The sequence below is a fragment of the Hypanus sabinus genome, chromosome 12 (assembly GCF_030144855.1).
Source record: "Hypanus sabinus isolate sHypSab1 chromosome 12, sHypSab1.hap1, whole genome shotgun sequence".
Lineage (NCBI taxonomy): Eukaryota > Metazoa > Chordata > Chondrichthyes > Myliobatiformes > Dasyatidae > Hypanus > Hypanus sabinus.
Window position 1 is genome coordinate 67,008,868 of NC_082717.1, and position 18,247 is coordinate 67,027,114.

Genomic DNA, 18,247 nt, shown 5'->3' on the forward strand with positions numbered 1-18,247 from the left:
CCTCCCCTCTCCCCGACCTTCTTACTCTGACCTCTCATCCTTTTTTCTCCAGTCCCAGTGAAGGGTCTCGGCCCAAAACGTCTACTGTGCACTCTTTTCCATAGATGTTGCTTCGCTTGCTGAACTCCTCCAGCATTGTGTGAGAGTTGCAACATAACTTCGAGAAAGTGTCCCAAAAATCACTGAATGTTTAACCAGTATTACTGCCTGTACCAAGATAAACTGAGATGGTATATCAGAAATGACAAAATAGATCGCCATAACATTTGAAACAACCCAAGCTATGGAAGAAGGTATTTCCAGATATATTAACAATCATGTCCACTGAATGTGATTGATTTGCTTAACCATTAAGTAGCTGAATTAATCTAAATTATTACTAATCTATGCCGATGGACAAACAAGCATAACAAATTAAATAAAAGCCATGTAAGTGTGTGTTTTTTTAAAAGTATATCCTTTTCCAGTGGATTTTGTTGAAGTGGGAAATGAGACAGTCTGGGTTTGCCAAGAATGTGTGGGCAGCTACTGGTGTAGTACTGATTTTTTTTGAGAATGAGGGGCAGAGAATAGCATCATCTCTAGGATAATGAGTAGTTGGATAGTGGATATTAGTCATAACCTTTGAATCTACATAGACCACTTCCTACAATGGGGATACCAAAAGTAAGCCACAAATTTATAAATTCATTGCTTTGTTAATGATGTGGAAAGTGGCGAGGGATTCCATTCTCAACCACACATCATCACACTATTTTAAGATTTCCTATTGAATAACTTTTCCAACTCACCATCCACAGCGTTTTGAACATCAATGTTCCTTTCATTTTATTGCCATCTGATCTGCCAAGGTACATATTTAAGATATGACATAAATGTAGAAGAATTATGTACTGGTCAGGTCATTATTTTGGAGTTTTGATATGATGTATTCATATTTACACAGTACATTGGAAAAGCAAGGGCTACATCATGATCATACATTAGAAACAATAAAAAAAATAGAACTAAAATGTACATCATACATGATATTTGTTTTTTTACAGAGGTAAAAATGCTTATTGTAAAAAAAAACTAATAATCAATACAACAGGGTTTTTAGTATACAAGATAGTGGAGGCACTTTCTTTTAATCCTTTAAGGTGTGCATTGGCTGAAGACTGCACAAACAACAGCTTTTGGTTAACTTTCTTACCACAGATACAAAAATAAATTTGATTTGTTTTTCACCCACCACCCTGTGCCCCCCCCCCACCCCAACAATTGTCTTTTGTATTGCAAAGCTGATTGGGAGGAATACCACCGCTATTCAACGTCAGGGTGGATGACAGATGAGAGCTATATTAAAAAAAACTCTAGCTCAGCTCCATTACCATAGACTGCATACCTCAATTTACAAATTTACAGTGTGTATGCGTGGGAAGAAGCTAAACTGACCAGATGAATCCAAATCGCATGTCCATGTGGTGTCAGATGTAGAGGCACCTTATCTATGTTATACCAGTGAGCTGCTGGATTACTGCAAAGTCTCCGGAAATATTAGTGTTGAATTAAGCCCATATATGTGCTGTATTCCAATGTAGTTAAGACCACATGGTGATTTTAATAAAACTGAAATCACAACTTGCGAAGTTTCTGTGCGCATAAAATACCAGGGTGATAATCCCTTTACACGAGATGTTCTCAGTTATTATTTCGGGCCAGCCATCGCTGTAATGCTTTTCACACTGGTGTTGGGAGAATAATGCCCAGATGAAGTTGTCAATTTTCACTTGTGATGCATACTGAATCAATCAGTTCTGTCATTATCCATGCATACAGGATACAATTGTGCAAGCAGTTTTGTGCTGCATGTGTGTCAGAAGTATTCAATGAGCAAAAAAAAATGCAGATGCAGCAACAGAATACAATGACTAATGCACTGGTCAACAGATTACCCTGTCGGACTCACGTGCAGCCCTCATTTTTTGGCATGGAAGTCTTGTTTTAAAATCTCATGTTGGTTATACAATGGAAGAAGGGGCAAATGGTGAACCATCGGTAATTAACCATGAACAGGATGGCAAGTTCCAACAGACCTGTTTGCTAGCTGCCTTAAACTAAAATAGACCAGATTGTACCATGCTGCTGAGCTAAAACTGCTGCTTTTCAAATAAATAAAAGGCTAGTCCCAGTGTTACAAAAATATTCTTTCAAAGCATAAGCTTTCTACTTGATGGTTTATGCACTACCCCTATTAACCTGAGCAATTAAGATTTTGAAGGAAATCCCACAAATACCCACCCCACCCCATGGTGTTTACAGTCAGTGACTGCAAGTTTGTAAGGCTTCAAAAATCCTTATTGTCTAGGACACTTTGTGCTTTTCAAAAAAAAAGTCAACTTGGATCTTCCGAAATTGACCCAGTATTTCCTCACTAGTGCTCTGCGAAACTGTCTGTCAAACTTGGAATTCCAGTCACATGCAAAATCCACACAGTACAGTTGGCTAGGCCTTGGTTTGGTTTACGTGCAAATCAATGGCACAAGTAATAGAAAAGACTGAGCAGTCTGTGGTAACCTCTCCCTGTGGCTCACTCGAGAAAAGACTGTAAAAGGCAGAGGCCAGCAAACTAGGTTAGTGAAATCAGATGGCCAGAGTATTAGGAACTAATAGAATGCAAGGGTCTTATACTTCAGTCACCCTGCTAAATGTAGTGAACTAACATTGTGCTCTCTGATTGTACTGGCTACAAGGCTGTGTAAATAAGAGACCAAGCAGTCAGGGAGCTTGGCTATATAGTATTATCAGATAAATGTTAGTGTATTGACAATTGAAATGAGAACTCTACTCAAGGAACCCCTTAACTAGAAAAGCATTTCTACTGTTTTTCAAAATTCAACATTTTGACAGAAACCAAATTTATCCTTGACCATTACAGTAAAAACGAGTGGGGGTAAGTGTTACATCTTGATATTCAATAATTGCTTTAGAGTTTGGAGATTAGTCAAAAGCAAGTTCATTATTATTTTAAGAACTGTGCCGAAGAGGGTGATACCTACAGTTAGATTTTTAGTAAGTGTCAGAGTGTTGAAGAGAAATTAGGTGCAATTAACAAGCAGCATTATTTTGGCTTCATACAGTAATGACAATACTGTGTTGTGGTACAAGTTTACTAGCACACTTTCTTTTTGAAAAAAAGGTAATATATGATACCCGACTACAGGTGAAGTGTCTCAATTGGTCAAGCAGGAACCATTCATGCCAGCTTACTTGTTTAATGCTACATCCTGTTGGCAAGCTAGGACAGGACACCTTGGCACATCATGGTGTAGCAAACCATCAAATGCCCACCCTGGTTCCACATGACATCTCCAAACCACAACACACATAATTCAGCTCTCACCCGCTTTAGATTTTAAAAAAATTATAAACAATTGTGAGACATTCTTATATATATATTCATGATAGAAAAGTCTACTTGTTATCATTAGTTCCATTTAACGTTGGAAGGACACAGTCACCTATGGGCTTGCAGTTTCAGAGATGAGCGTACTCCAGAGAGACTGGTGACATTAACTGCATCAAACTTACGATCAGAATTCTCCAGACCAAAAATGTGCTTCAAGAACTGATGTTCTGCAGAAAAAGACACAAGTCACCCAACTGCTTTGTGTTTTCCACCACAACACCTGCACATCACCCCGCATTTGTAGCACGCTCGGAGGGGAAGGTAACAGCACATACAGGGAGCGAAGAATGACAGGGCTATCAACGCCAGCCAACGAAGGCAAAACTTCTCATCGTTGGTGTCACACGAGCAAGGGTCAGAATAATCTCCCTCTGGATCAGACATGCAGTGATACAGCATGCTGTCTGCACACCACATACAGCTTGCTCGACGGATGCAGGTTCGAATAGGATCCGGGGCGTCTTGGCATTGGCCCCTTCTGTTTTCCTCATGGTTAAACATGTCCCTGCAGTACACGCATCTCGATCTTTCGCCCTCGTCTATCCTCCGGCGGAGTTTCGACTTTGAAGGCATAGGCTGAGTCTTCACCACACCACTTTTCAAATCTTTACCGAATCCAAAATCAGAGCTCTCTACGTAAGGATAATTGTAATCGTGCTTTGAAGCATCACTTTTGTCAAAATGTACGTAGGAATCCACGTCGCCATGGTCGTTGTATTTTGGACGCACTGCTGCATACCTGTAGTCCTCATATCTCTCCCTTAACCACGCTTTTTCTCGTGGATTAATGCGGACAATTTCTTCTTCGTCGTCTCGAAAACTGACGTGGCGTTGCTTCGGCACAGACTAAAATTGACAAGAAATATATTAGTGCTTTCTGCCATTAAGAGATGGACAAATGCAAAATAATTCCTCATAGCAGTAAGCCGAGGACATCATTTAGTCTTAGAATTCCAAACAAGAGAACATCTACAGATGCAGAAATCCAATCAACACACACAAAGTGCTGGAGGAACTCAGCAGGCCAGGCAGCATCTATGGAAAAGAGTACAGTTGACGTTTCAGGCTGAAACCCTGAATCAGGACTGGAGAAAAAAAGATGAGTCCAAGTACGAAGGGAGGGGAGAGGAGGATGATGAGGTGGCGGGAGAGGTGAAGTAAAGAGCTGGGAAATTGATTCGTGAAAGAGATACAGGGCTGGAGAAGGGGGAATCTGATCCTCCTCCCACTTTCTTACTCTAACACCTCATCTCTTTTTCTCCAGTCTTGATGAAGGGTCTTGGCCTGAAATGTCGACTGTACTCTTTTCCATAGAGGCTGCCTGGCCTGCTGAGTTCCTCCAGCATTTTGTGTGTTGCTTAGAAATAGAATTGTTGGATCCATGTATGAATGAATGGGTTCTTTCTTTAAATGGCTTCAAAAGAATTCAACACTAACTCCTGTACAGATACAATTATATGACGAGGTCAGTGATTTACCCCTTTTGCCTATATTTTACAGATTTAAAATTGTAAAGTTTAAGGGCTTCCAGCAGCATTTATATAAGCTAATTGATAAGCAAACTTAGCCTCTCACTTCGTCTTTGCCTGCAATTAGTTAAAGCAGTACATCAAGGGGACAAAACTTTGGTACAAGCTTGAGACTGAGAGAGGCATCTAATGAACTGAACCTCCTCCTCAACGCACAATGTTCACTTCCAGAAAAGCAAATCCGCTCTTTTCATTTTAAAGCACTTTTGATGTGGTTCCTTAGCAGACCACATCACAACAACGCAGAAAGAAGTGCCAAAAATGTGCTTTCAATTCGAATGCACCCTTTAAAAATAGTATAGCACGATTAGCTATCAAATTAAGTTTGACATATTTGTCTGTATTCAGTAGAGTGCAAATGACATTGCATTGCCCTTGGTTCTTTGCCTATATTTTATGTTTCAATCCTTTGAATGAGGGAAGCTGACATGATGAGATATCATTGCACTGTAGGGAAGGCATAATGAAGAGAAAAGTCCCAAATAAGGATCACTCCCTCAAAATGTGACCTATTATCAAGTATACTGGATGTGTCCAATGTTGCAACAAACCTAGGCAATACTTTGGCAATTTCTATGTCCCATTTATCAGTAATTTAAAAGTATACCTTTCTTCACATGAACCCCAAATTATGAGTATTGATCGATGAAGTCTTTCCACTCATGCCTCAAAATATTTGCAACTTTGGGGGTACACAAGCCATTAGCTTAGTGTACAAATGTTGAACTCCTTTCAACACACAAATAATTAAATTACATTTGTAATTGGCCATTCAGCTTCAGGTTTAATTATAGCAAGACAAAACAAGTAATTTCAGAGGGATTCAGAACAGTTTACATTTTGGTTTATTTCTAATGCAAACTTCAGATAACCCTTTAAAATAAAATAAACATTGATTGCTTTATGGATTAATATTTAAAAGCAAAATCAAGAACCCAAATGGAGAAGGTGTAGAAAGTTAGAAAGTTGTAAAGTGATATTGAGGGTAAACTTTGGCACTGAGGTTTTCAATCCCTCAGATGGCCTAAGTATCCCTAGATTTGCCCAACCACAGTGGGCAGCCCTGTTTGGCTTGGCATCTACAAGATGGTCAGGGCACACTTTGAAATTTTCTATATGGAAGGAGGTGCATTCTGCAATACAACACCACGTATCGACAGAAGACTAATCCACACCTACATCATTCATGATCTGTAAACGGTCAGCATCCATTCCAATAATAAGGAATACTAGAAACATCTTTATCTGATAATAAAGAACACTAGAAAAGGTTACAAGCATCTTTATATCACATCCACAATGCATTACTTCTCCCAGGTGAAAGCTGAACAAATTGAGGCTCAACATTGTCATGGGAAAATTGGGATGTGTACATGAAGTGTGTATCAGATACGTGGCCAATGAGTATTGGGTCTGGAAATTCAGGCAGTAATCAGTATCAGGGAGAAGCTGCAAGCTCCAATGGAACACAAGACTGAACACAGAACTATGTTTTGGAGGGAAAAGAATGGGGAAGGTGGAGTGGGCAGAGGCAGAAGAAAATTGGGGGAAGATGCAGCGACAGGGATGTGTGTGGATCTAGGGCAGCTGAAAATGACTCAAACAAGGAAACCCACAATGACTTCACTCATAATTGAAACCAGCAAGTGGAATGCAGAAGTTGTGTTCAATCTAGAGGACCAACACCTCTACCGCTTGGACAATTTGCAGCTTTTTGAACTTGACCGAATTCCCCCAGATTAGGTAACTTGTTTTACTTTCTGTTTCAGTACTGGCCATTTCTGCTGTAAGCAATATTGGCTCAGATTTCCCCTGTCCATTAGTGCAGCCTGACACGTTCCTCTGCCCTGTTGTGAGCAACACACAGTACAGAAAGCAGCATAATCACCTTCATTAATTTCACAACGTTCACTTCATACCTGTTTCCCACCTCCATGGTCTCTGCAACCTAAAATTTATTTTTCCTCTTTTCTAATATTGAGGGTCAGTCAAAACATGAACCATGTTTCTCCTTCCAAAGATGCTGCTTGTCCTGATGAGTATTTCCAACATTTTCTGTTTTTGATTCAAGTTTCAGCCATTATCTCTCAAATATATATACACCCTTTTCTGAGGGGTATATCTCAGGGTAAATATTTTCTTGGCAATGCCTCTCATGCTCATCTTCAAATTATGATTAGGATAGATATATTTTTTGGGTGCCACAGTAGTGTAGCGGTTAGTGCGATTCTATTACTGCTCAGGGCACTGGAGTTCAGAGTTCAATCCCAGCATTCTCTGAAAAGAGTTTGTACATCCTCCTAAATTGTAAATTGCCCCGTGGTTAGGCTAGGGTTAAATGGGGGGGGGAGGGTATGCTGCGTGGCACAGCTTGAAGAGCCTTGTATCTCCAAGTAAATACTTTACAATGTTTTAGCACTGCATTTGAAAAGTATTCCCAGTGACAGTGCAGCCCCAATTCATCAGAGTCCTCTCGTCTTAGCGGAGGGGATAGCACTCAACATTTTGGTGGAGGACTGGAACCCAAAGGGAGGGCACTAACACACTGAGCATATTTGTTTTGTTAAAACAATGCCATCTTCATTTATCCCATTAATAATAAAAATTTTCATGCTTCAGGAAGGAGGATTCCTCCTCGATCACACACACTCCCTCAGACTCCATTCCGCTCCCAGCTCTTATGCATTTTGTTATCTAATTTTCTTCTCAGACCTCGAACTGCCCCAGCACTCCCTACTGAATGCAGAAGGAAACAGATAAATCGACTCCTCACCTGTTCCAGGAGGTAGTGGTCAGGGCTGTAATGATCAAGCGTGTGTCTCAGAGGACAGAGGGGCCGGTGAGTGTCACTGACTGTGGGAGTGAGCACCCTTGCTGGCTGCTCCTTCCTGTTCGATGAGTTTGAAGAACTGTCTGTTGCAGCCTTTCAAGAAAGCAAGGAGAAATCTCATCAGCAGAGAGTAAAACACCAGGTCTGAAAGCAAACATCATTCACATCAGAGCAAATCAATACAAGTGAATTCGTGGAATGCAAGACCTTATAGTTGCCCACTGGCTGTGGTGTCAGAACATGTGCTTTGAGTCACTTTACAGCTAAGCGAAAGCTGGATTTAAAAAAAATCACCCAAAGTACTGTTGCAAGAAAAACAATTATGAACCCTTTGCAGTTACCTGGTTTTCTGCATCATCTTTGTATCATCCACAAACTTTGCCACAAAACCATCAATTCAATTATCCAAATCATTGGCAAACAAAGTGAAAAGCTGCGACCCCAATACTGACCCCGAGGAACACCACTCGTCACTGGCAGCCATCCAGGCCCCTTTTATTTTCACTCACTGCCTCCTGCCTGTCAGCCATTATTCTATCCATACCAGTATCTTTCCTGTAATATAGGATTTTATCTTAGGCAGCCTTTTGTGTGGTACCATATCAAATGCCTTCTGAAAATCCAAGTAATTGGCATCCACTGCCTCTCCTTTGTCCACCATGCTCGTTACTTCTTTGAAGAATTCCAACAGATTTGCCAGGCAAGATTTTCCTTTACAGAAACCATGCTGACTTTGACTTATTTTACCATTAATCTCCAAGTACCCTGAAATAATCTTTAATAATAGGTCCCAACACTTTCCAACCACTGAGGTTATGCTAACTGGCCTATAATTTCCTTTTTGCCTTCCTCCCTTCACAAAGAGTGGAGTGACATTTGCAAATGTCAGGGAAAAGATTTTCTTTGGACATACCTAATGCACAGACCTTGCAAACATATACATTTCAGTGTATGGGACTCACATTAACAAGGTTGGTAGATCAATAATGATGGATACGGGTTTGATTTCAACATTTAAAGGAAGTCTGGATAATTATAGAGATAGCAGGGGCATGGAGGGCTATGGTCCAGGTGTAGGCCAATGAGACAGGCAGAAACACAATTCACCACAGACTAGATGGGCCTGTTTCAGTGTTGTAGCACTGTGATTCTGGATTAATCCAGAGGAGTGGACTGGAATCCTATCAAATGGAGAATTTAAATTCAAATAATTAAATAAATCTGGAATTAATCCTGTGTCAGTAATGGTAATCATGAAGCTACAAGACTGTCAACAAAATCCATACTGACGGCCTCCAGCAAAGGGGCTTTGTCATTCTAATCCCATCTGGCCCAAGTTGACACCACGGTCATCACAAGCAGATTCTAATTGTGACGTTTAGGAATAGCAATGAACAGCTCCATGCCATGAACAAAACAAAACTAAACACGGTTTAGCCGCAAGCTGTTTAATATTTTCCACAAATGTACATCATTCACAATCAGAAAATGGTATTCCCACAACAAAGGCTTGTAAAATCCCACACAGACTGCATTCATTTACTCATACTGGAGTTCTAAACAGATGTTTTTCCCCTTGATCAGGATTTTGTTTCAACTCAAGATCTCCGCCCTTGTATCATCAGCACTCCAAAAGTTCAATTTAACCTCTGCATCCTTGAAGACAGTTCCTCATAAAAGCACATTAGTTGGTCTGGTTTGGTATAAACATGACTGCACAACTTTTATGCGATAACAAAATTAAAAAAGCTAGTATTTGGAATCTGCATCCCCGTGACACTTAATTACAACTGCCTGATCCAAGGCTGCAGGACCCGACGGCATCCCAGGGCGGGTACTCAGGATGTGCGCAGCACAGCTGGCAAGTGTTTGCAGACATCTTTAATCTCTCCCTCTCCCAGTGTAGAGTGCCCTCCTGCTTCAAAACATCCACCATTGTCCTGTACCAAAAAAGACCAAAGTAACATGTCTGAACGACTGGCGTCCTGTTGCACTCACCTCAATAATAAGCAAATGCTTTGAGAGGTGGGTCAAGGACTATAATATCTGCAGCTTGCTACCACCCAAACTAAACCCCCTACAATTTGCCTACTGACACAGCCGATTGACAGATGACACAATAGCCACTGCTCTACACACTGTCCTTACACATCTGGAGAAGGATGCTTATGTGAGAATGCTGTTCTTGGACTACAGTTCAGCATTCAACACCATAATTCCATCCAGGCTTGACAGGAAGCTCGGAGATCTCAGCCTTGACCCTGCCTTGTGCAGCTGAATTCTGGATTTCCTGTCAGATCACAGGCAGATCACAGAGTGGCTCCCTCACCTCTGACCCTCTGACTCTCAATACAGGAGACCCTCAGGGGGGTGTACTAGGTTTCCTCTTTTATTCCTTGTATACCCAAGACTGTGTCACCACCCACAGCTCTAATCTGCTAATTAAATTTGCCGATGACAGTACATTATTCGGCCTAATCTCAAACAATAATGAGGTAGCCTGCAGGGAAGAAGTAATCTCTGACACAGAGGTGTCAAGAAAACAATCTCTCCCTTAATGTTACAAAAATAAAGGAGCTGGTTGTGGATTACAGGAGGAATGGAGATGGACTAACCCCTATTGACATCAATGGATCTGGGTCACCCACATCACCGAGGATTGCACATGGACTGAACACACCAGCTGTGTGGTGAAAAAGGCACAACAGCACCTCTTTCACCTCAGATGGTTGAGGAACTTTGGTATGGGCCCTCAAATCCCAAGAACTTCCTGCAGGGCCACAATTGAGAGCATCCTGACCAGCTGTATCACTGCCTGGTATATCACTCAATCACAGGACTCTGCAGAGAGTGATGCCGACAGCCCAGCGCATCTGTAGTTGTGAACTTCCCATGATTCAGGACATTTACAAAGACTGGTGTGAGAAAAGGGCCCGAAGGATCTTTGGGGACGTGAGTCACCCAATCACAATCTATTCCAGCTGCTACATCTGGGAAATGGTACCTCAGCATAAAAATCAGGACCAACAGGCTCTGGGACAGCTTCTTCCACCAGGCCACCAGACTGATGAACTCACGCTGATTTGAGTGTATTTCTATGTTACATTGACCATTCTATTTATTATAAATTACTATGATTGCACATTTAGACAGATGTAAAGATTTTGCATGTATGTAAAGGATGTAAGAAATAAAGTAAATTCAATTAATTTTGCAGCAGGGCTGTACATTTCTGCTGGAATAGGTAAACAACATTGGCAAATATTGGGAGAGCAGCCAGGGAAGTCCCAGTGTAAGATGACCACCGACAGAGACTGGCACTGGTATTTTCAAAAAGAGAGTACAAGGAAAAAAATTGGGAGATTGCAAGTAAAGAGATCTTACACGTTAATGGTAAGATCCTTTAACACTGCTGATAATCTTGGGGTCCATGTTCTTAGCTCCCCAAAAGTGGTTACACAGGTTGATAAGGATGGCATGCTTGCCTTTATTGATTGAGGAAGTGAGTTCAGGAGTTGGGAAGTTATGTTGCAGCTTTGCAATCTGTAGCTCGGCTGCTTCTGGAGCACTGCACGCAGTTCTCGTCAGCCCCCTAATAGTAAGAATGAATCAGATTCTGATAGTGACAGGATGTTTCAAAACCTCAGCATGCTCTATTCACCGTTTCAAAAAGGAAAGATTAGATCTCTTCTGATTTAAAAATTCTCATTGTTTTCAAATCCCTCTGTGGCCTCGGCAAGTTTCAGATTATCTGTTCCAATTTCAGCCTTTTGAGCACCTGCTGCTCTTAGTTACTTTAGCTGTGCCTTCAGGTGAGCCACGGACACAAGCTCCAGAATTCCCTCTCTAATTCTTCCTCCTTTTTCAGTCTTACTCCCAAAGATGCTCCTCAAAACCTACTTCTCTGACAAACCTTTATGCTAGCTTGACATACCTTTGGTATGCTGCTACAAAAACACTTTTGGATGTTTGGCTATGGTAAATACACACCGTAGCTAGTTGTTGCAATACTCTGAAATTAGGCATCTACAGTTCACTGCTTTTGCTGTACACCATAGCGGTTAGTAATGAAAACCTTAAAACATAATTAGAAGTACAGTAATCAAAATATTAATGATACAAGTTCTAAAATTCATAAACGTAGTAAGTAAACCATATGAAGGAAATCACCTGCAGAATATAACCAGAAGTGTGTACACATGGAGCAAGTCTCTACCATAAAGTTATAATTATAATTTCCAATTCTCAATTAAACATATTTTAATACAACAATTAGATATTAACTAAATTAATCAGACTTCAATTCTCAAGCCCACTAGACAGACAAGTTGGGTGCCTCTTGAAGGAATATGCAGATTTGGAAAAAGATGATTAATGCCTTTCCTATGATTAAACTCCAGCAGGAAGTCCATTAATAACCCACATTTTCAAACTTTCGAAGGGTGTGGGTGCTAAACAAATAGGTGATGTTTCTCTCAGAACAGGGAAGTTCAAGAGGTCAGTGGAGATCAAAATTATAAGGGTGGGGTCAAAGAAACAGACAGACGCAATTTCCGTGAGATGCTGTTTTTAAACTTAAAGGCATAAATTTATTAAATGAAAATCAAATTGGGAGGTTGGAAGAACAGCTTTCTGTGGTGGAGTTGCTAGGACTCTGTTCATCTGAGCAGAGCTGCAAAAGCCATAAACTAAGTTCTGAGAAAGAAGTGAACATACAATTTAAGAAGCTGCAAGGAAGGCAGTCACTCGTTACAAGCTGTTTTGGCGCATGCTGGATGATTGATTCTGGAGGAGCGACACGAAAGAAGGCCTGCAACCTGAGTAACCTCAACTGAGTCCACGAAATGCAGAGTCGAACTCCAGCTAGAAAATGCATCGACCATAATCGGCAAACCTACAGAAACTTCACCACTGTTAATTCAAGTATGTTCAAATAACAATGGCTGCGATAGCAAAATGGTGCCAGTGACCAATAGCGCCGACCTGCAGAATGTTCACAAAACAACTACTAATTCTCCTTCTTTTAAAAATATTTCTACTACCAGCCCGTGTGTAATTCGAGCCTGTAATTTACATTTTGACAGTGTGTTTTTGGGCTGTTATGATCCCAGCCCCCTCCTTTGTGAGAATCGCAAGAGCACCCGTCGAAGGGGGGGGGGGGGGGTGGTCAGTAGACCCAGTAGGGGAGAGAGAGAGAGAGAAACGTGCCAAATTGCAGGTCCCACCAGGGATACAGAATAAAGACAACAGCGACTATTGTCTCATGGAGACCACGTGAAAAGCCCTTGGGCAAGGTGGGCTGGTTGAGAGAGAGATTGCATCATCCCAACCTGATTGACACCTGCGACCCCGTGAGGAAGTATAAAGGAGAGTCTCAAGGGGACAGCCCCTCAGACGCACCCAGAAGACACGAGAGAGTGGCCCCGCAGCAGCGGGAAGCCATTCTGAAGGAAGCCACGTGCGTTAGATTCCGGGATTGGAATTTGTGGCTGGAATCACAGAAAACCACTTTTAACTAACATCGGGGAGAGGGAACCAATGCTCCCCCGATTTCACGGAAGATTCATCAAGACTCGGCAAGTTGTTTCTCTTCTCCCCCCAATCTCTCTCTCTCGGTTGCCCCACGCAAAACCCAGCGATTTTCAAAGGGCTGAGGCCTGCAGACTTTCAGAGTGACTTTTATATTTCCAACGGACAATCTATTAACCCCTAGACACCAGCAGAGCTCACTTCTTAATGATGATTATTACTATACCCGCGCTTTAGATTGAATGTTGACGATGTGCACTATCTGAATGTATGTATTAACCCTGCTTTTGTGTCCCTTTATAAATAAGAACGTTTGAAAATAGTGACAACAGACCTCTCTATCTTTGCTGGTAAGTTATCCAGTTACGGGATACGTAACAGGGCCGACTGAGTGATCCGGCACTTGTGCTGTATCTGAGAAAATCCGGCATGGTTGAGAACAGAGCATGCCTAATGGCAGAGCGTGAACCAATGACCGACTCCAATTCTCAACCAGCTTGCTGATTAAAGCATTGAGCATGATTGGAATAATGAGAGTGGGAGTGGAAGGCAAGCGGGTATTCAGCACCATCTGAATTGTTGAATCCCCGCTGCTTGCGTTTGACCAGTTCCCTTCTCCCTTTTGCCTGCTGCTGATGGAGGAAAGAGTGGGAGCCTTGGATCTTGGGCACGGTTTGATTGGCGAGGCGTGTGGTTTCGATACATTTTTAGACGACTCTGCATTTGTGTTTCTGCAATGACACAACACTAAACTGAACAGATCTGAACTAAACTGAACATTCCTAGATCTTTTCAAGGATTCTACGGTCTGAAATTCACTTGTTTTTGCCATTTGTGCAATTTGTTCTTTTTTTGTGCGCGTTTGATGTTTTTGAACGGGTTCCATGGTGTTTTTGTTTTGTGGCTGTCTGTGGGAAGACAAATCCTGGCGTTGTATACAGGATACATACTTCTATAATTAAATGTATTTTCAGTCTGTGAATCAATATGGGCACCAGGTACATGCAATAAATAAGGCAAAGTTTTTGCACAAATCTTTCCTCTGCAGCTACATTTGCTTTCATTGCCATCTTCACTGGACATAAATAAAACTTCATATCAACTCACGGTAACACAAAACTTTACAGTAGAAGTGATCATGGTTCAGTTCCCGCTGGTGTCTGTAAGGAGTTTGTACGTTCTCCCTGTGAACGCTTGGCCTTCCTCTGGGTGCTCCGGTTTCCTCCTACACCCTGAAGACATACTGACTGGTAAGTTCATCGGTTGTTGTAAATTGTCCCATGACTAGGCTAGGATTAAACTAGGCTAAGAATTGGTGGGTGGAGCAGTTTGAAGGGCCAGATGGGTCCATTCTTTGCTGTATCTCAATAAACAGAAAAAAAGATATCTGGCAGGATAAAATCTTCAGTCCAGAGAATCTCACATAGAAGACAAGCATTTCATTTCACATGTTAGCTACCAAGGTCTGTGTAGTGTTTCATTGCAAAATATTTCCAAAGTAAAGCATTTGCAGTTGGACAACATGACATTTAATACAAATTTGCAATTTTTTGCTGAACTTAACAGCCTGCCAATTGCCAAAATGCTATCACCTCAAAATCTGATGTGAAAACCAGGTTGGATTAATGAACGTGCACCAGGAACAAAGAAAAAAATCAGGTACTCTTGGGAGAAACTATACTGAAGCTGTACATCTGTCTCTCATATGGACAGCAAACATTGTCCCAGAGGTTTCATCTTTTGGAAAGTAGGACTTGAGAGAGAATCATTATTCTAATTACAGAAAAACTCTAATGATTCACCACCAGGTTGTTCAGAACTCCTCACGGGTCAGCAGCTGGCTCACTCTATAGTCCAGAAAGCCACTGGGTATGTGGCTGGGGCTGGGGCCCAGAACGCCGTGGGCCAGGAATGCGTGTGGGTTGACTGCTGGAGCCAAAGCAGAGGGCTTGCATATTTCTGGGTCTCTTTGAACTCACTGGGGTCATCAGAACACTTATTGTAAAGTTATGAAATAAAAGTTTGGGTAGTGATAGGATTACGAGGAGTGTTTTATGGCTGTGGGCCTTCACTCACTGGAGTTTAGAAGAATAAGGAGGGGGGAGGGGAAAGAGACAAATCGAAACCTGCGAAATACTGAAAGGCCTAAATAGAGTGGATGCGGCGAGGATGTTTCAATAGTGGAAGAGTCTAGGACTAGAGGGCACACCATCAGAATAGGAGAATGTCCCTTTAAAACAGAGGTGATTTTGTTTCAAACACAAGTCTGTCTGTATCAGTTTAAAAGTTGACAGTAATGTATGACACAATTGTGACCTTGAATGTACTGCCTGGTAAAGGTGGAGAAGCAAATTCAAATGTAAAAGAGGAACTGTAGTCCGAAGGTGGAACTGATGGGAAGATCTCATGAAGAGTCAGCACAGGGGCCAGGAATCGAGTGACATCCCAGTGCTGTATCACCACTTATTGTACGTGTATAAAACTTCCCCACCATAGAGGACATCTACAAGGAGGGCTGCCACGAGAAAGCAGCATCCATCACCAAGGATTCCCAGCCTCCAGGCCAAGCTCTCTCCACTATTCTGCCACTGGGAGGCTCAGGTTCCACACCATCTGGTTCAGGAACATCAGGCTCCTGAACGAACATGGATAACTTCACATATACTAACACCGAGTTGAGCTCACAGCCTACTTTCAAGGACTGCTCCTTTCCGTTCGATGGGTCTGAAGGACTGTCAAACTCAAGAAAACAAGGAGAACTCTCATCAGCAAAGAGTAAAACGCCAGTGTCTGAAAGAGGGGTCTGAGTGTAGCATCAAGTTTGCTGATAACACTAAACTGAGTTGAAAAACAGATTGTTCAGAATCTGGAGTCAGAGAGAGAGATTGAGTGGGCAAGGGTCTGTGAAGTATAATGTTGGTAAACATGAGGTAAACCACTTTGGAAGGAAAAGAAGAAGATCAGATTACGATTTAAATGGTGAACGATTGCAGTGTACTGTTGTGCACAGGGACTTCAGAGTGCTTTGTATTAATTGCTTAAGGTTGGTTTGCAAATGCAACAGGTTATCAAGAAGGCAAATGGAATGTTGGCTATCACTGCTAGAGGGATTGAATTTAAGAACATGGAGGTTGTGCTGCAACTGTACAGGGTACTGGTGAGGCTGCACCTGGATTACAATGTGCAGTTCTGTTTTCCTTACTTGACGAGAGATACTGGGTTTAGAGGTAGTGCGGAGGATGTTCACTGGGTTGATTCCGGAGATGAGGGGGTTAACCTTGAGGAGAGATTGAATTGCCCGTGACTATATTTGCAGGAATTCACAAGAATGAGAGGGGATCTAATAGAGACAGAAAATTATTAAAGGGATAGATAAGACTGAGGTAGAAATGTCGTTTCCACTGGTAAGTGCGACTAGAAACTAGGGGACCTAGCTTCAAGATTTGGGGGAATGGATCAAGTTGGAGATGAAAAACAACTTTTGCCAGAGAGTAGTCAACCTGTGGCATTATCAGACAAGGGAAGCCAAAGATACCTCAATAAATATATTTAAGACAGTTAGATAGATTTTTGCATAGTCCTGTTTCATTTCTGCCATACCTACAATCTGTGATGTGTTCACCAGGGTGTTATTTGAGGGTTTATTACAGGGTACAACTTTCTCCATTCATGACTGAGATGCAAGAACATCATTAATTTTATTGGATTTGGTTTAGCTGTTAAGCAAGCTGCCTTCTACTCTCCATTATTTGCCTGCCAATCCAGGAGTTTGACTTGGTGCTAACTATTTGTTTATGATCTCAAGTGGATCACAGAGCTCTGCCCTACGGTGCACATTCATTTGTCACGCCACTGAGGCTTCCTCCCCTGGCATTCCATATCCTGGCTCAGGCTCAGTGACTAATTTTCAAAGTTTTACTAACTGGCACCAGGTCTTAGCATGTCCCAAAAATTAGAACAGTCAGGAATTTAATCTTAACTTATTATTACTGCAATGATTGACACACCCTCAGTTGCTTTGCTTTCAAAGTTTCCCTCTGGAACTTTGCACCCCCAAAAGCTTTTGTGACACGAGCCACAGTTGGCTGTGAGATACAATTCTTAAAGGACTGATAGCATAAAAACAATTACTATCCATGGATTAATAACAGTGGAGAGAGGAGATTGGAAAGCAGCCCATGACTCCTCCTGAGACAAGTCACCAGAGCCACCATGAAATGGAACGATTCTTTTTTTTTTACCAGTACCAAAAAGTGAATGCTGTTAATAATCAACCAATATTTACATGTTTTTTCAACAATAATATAATAAATGGCATCTTCTAAAAGGACCATCTAACTACAGTCACAGTGACAGAAAGCAGCTTTTGATCCCTGGAACTCTGCTCAGCTCTGCGGAGAGAAAGGATTTCAGGTTGTACACTGCTTTCATTCTCTGATGTTAAATGGAACCATTGAACCCTCGCCCGCTAAGCCCTGCACACTGTCGTATTATTGCTGGCTGGAAGTAATTTGCCTTTTCTTCCGAGAAACTTAATATTCAGACACAATATCTAGATCTGTAGATTGAAATATGTAAAAATACAGTTGAATTCAAATATTATGTGGCTTTTTAAGTTAATGGCACACATCTTTATGGTTCCTGAAAAATAAAACTGACAACTTCAACAACGAAAATTACACCAATACCAAGTATGGTGTTGAGAAGTGGGGTTAGCAGTTCAAACTGTGGAAAATATCCAGCAGTGACAACTGCACATAAAATATAACCTTGCTTTAGATTTCAGCATCAAAGAATAATAAACATGGGCAAGGTAATGAGATGATCAGCAGATAGTGGTATACATGGAGTCACAGAACACCACAACACAGAAACAAGCCCTTCAGCCCATCTAGTCTGTGCCAAATC

General features: G+C 41.6%; 1 protein-coding gene across 1 annotated transcript in view; it reads right to left on the minus strand.

The window, feature by feature from the left end:
- Positions 1–797: 797 nt before the first annotated feature.
- Positions 798–18,247, minus strand: part of spred2b (sprouty related EVH1 domain containing 2b) — a 129,802-nt gene continuing 112,352 nt past the window's right edge. Inside the window, exons 6-7 of the mRNA XM_059986162.1 lie at positions 7,754–7,903; positions 798–4,297 (exon numbers count right to left, since the gene is read on the minus strand). Coding sequence (XP_059842145.1) covers positions 3,638–4,297; positions 7,754–7,903 — 810 coding nt within the window. The 3' untranslated portion in view covers positions 798–3,637. The remainder of the gene's footprint in view (positions 4,298–7,753; positions 7,904–18,247) is intronic.